The 2,093-nt window shown below is 40.3% G+C and overlaps 1 protein-coding gene across 1 annotated transcript in view; it reads right to left on the bottom strand.

The window, feature by feature from the left end:
- Positions 1 to 2,093, bottom strand: part of DNAH8 (dynein axonemal heavy chain 8) — a 333,448-nt gene that overhangs the window by 238,998 nt on the left and 92,357 nt on the right. The window contains 1 exon segment of the mRNA XM_017870032.1: positions 1,567 to 1,699. Within this exon segment, the coding sequence (XP_017725521.1) occupies positions 1,567 to 1,699 (133 nt within the window).

Below are 2,093 nucleotides of genomic sequence, written 5' to 3'. Positions count from 1 at the left end.
TCTCTCTCTCTCTGTCTCCCTGTCTCTCTCTCTCTCTCTCTGTCTCTGTCTCTCTCTCTCTCTCTCTCTCTCTCTGTCTCTCTGTCTCTCTCTCTCTGTCTCTCTCTCCTTGCTATTTCACTTTCATGGGATCTCTGCTTGACTGGAATGTTCTCCTCTCACTCCAAAAGGCCAACTTCCCACAGATTCCCTACTTCAAATATGTTGGTAATTAGCTAATTAACTTCATTCCTGTACGGCAGAGCCATCTCTCAGGTCTCCTTCGAGAGTCTGGGTGGCACACTGTGTCAGTGATCTACTCCTGGTGCAGCAGTGGCTAGCCTTGCTCGAAGCCAGCCTCACACTACTTCCCTGAGCAGCAGTTGGGGAGAAGAGCAGGTGTGTAGCAAACAGGGATCGTGACTGACAGGCACATCCCCTTACAATACTAACAAGTAAAACCTCCAACTACAAAGTTTTACTTAGTCAGTTCTTATTTAGAGCTTGAAAACAAAACTTTAAGATGAAATATGCCATTCGATTCCAATTTATCCAAAGATTTGAGATATCTAGGACAGGACAATAATCTGAGCAAAGCTAAAAGTCTCATGTTCTTAAACCATAATCTAGGAAGCAAAACACTCCCCTACTAAGGAATCTTTTCTTAAAATTCCCTGCCCCTGATAAAGAGGATCCAAATTCACAGCTTCTCTCTCAGGCTTATTAATAAAACTGAAACTATTAGAACCTATTGAGAGAACAGGAAAATCAATAAAGTAAAAATTATTTCATCAACTTTGAATACTGCAGGCACCTTGTCATACAAATTTGCCTGAACAGATGTGATGAAGTAAGGAAGTTTCTCTTAGTCCCAGTCAAGCAAACTGAATGAAGGTTATGAGGGCGTGGGCAGAATCAAAAGTTATTATGACACGGAGCGTTTTAGGGCATCCTTTAATCACGGGAGGGGGAATGGATGATGGAGAATACATGCTTCCTTATCGTGTTTTCTTCCTTGGGAATGCACTCTTCAACTGGGTACCATTTATCTGTACCCAAACCACAAAGACAGTTCTAAGTAGGAATTCATAGCTTACTCTACAGAGAAGGATCTAGGAAAAGAAAAAAAGTCTTAAAACATGGTCTCACCCAGATTAAGTTTTCCAGATTCAATAAAATTATAGAATTTACCTTTTCCTGGTTCACTTTTCTCAAAAAAAAAAAAAAAAAACAAAATAAATCAAATAGTCAAAGTGACTTGATTAGAATGCTGCACTAGAAAAAAAAAAAAACTAGAGTTAGCATAGCAGGCCTGAGACTGCTATCCATAGGAAGGCCAACTTGCAATGATGGACCTGGGTTGGGAACTTGGATTTGACGGGGGTGGGGGTTCCCACCATTCCTTAACTAACAAAAAGAACTCTCTGCGCTTAAACTGTTGGTACAAACAATGTGATTTACGATGAACACCTTCTTTGCTTCAGGGGAAGGGAGGGTCTGGAATTCAGTACCTGCTAAGCAGAAGGTGCTTACATAAGAACGAATCTGTATATCTTATAATTCAAACATAGTAACGAGAAAAGTTACCTGACTGTTTTCCTAGTTTCCCAGTGTATTTCACTTCATAAATCTGCTCAAATATTGATATAAGTTCTCTGACAGCTTCTTCCACATGCTTACTTTTGTGGTTTAGAATGTCAGCCCATTCTTTCGTGTATGTCTGTTAAATAAAGAAATGACTATTATTTTCCAGATACTTAAAAGTAACACTGTGAAAATTAGTCCTATGACTTTAATTTATAAAACTATAATTAACTTCACTTGGGAAAAAAAAGCTAGAGATAGCTGAAAATGGCATGATGTTTCAGATTCAAAATTGTCAGTGGCTAAAAGCATAGCTGCTAAGGCCCAAAGAACAGCAGAAAGATGAAAAAGTCCACCTTTGACCTATCCCTGACTCAATCATGCATAGAAATCTACCTTGGCCGGGCGCGGTGGCTCAAGCCTGTAATCCCAGCACTTTGGGAGGCTGAGGCAGGCGGATCACGCGGTCAGGAGATCGAGACCATCCTGGCTAACATGGTGAAACCCCGTCTCTACTAAAAAAATACAAA

The sequence above is a fragment of the Rhinopithecus bieti genome, unplaced genomic scaffold (genome assembly GCF_001698545.2).
Source record: "Rhinopithecus bieti isolate Rb0 unplaced genomic scaffold, ASM169854v2 scaffold_4553, whole genome shotgun sequence".
NCBI classification, from domain to species: Eukaryota; Metazoa; Chordata; class Mammalia; order Primates; family Cercopithecidae; genus Rhinopithecus; species Rhinopithecus bieti.
The sequence above is the reverse complement of the archived record's forward strand: the minus strand, read 5'-3'. Positions and strand labels throughout refer to the sequence as shown.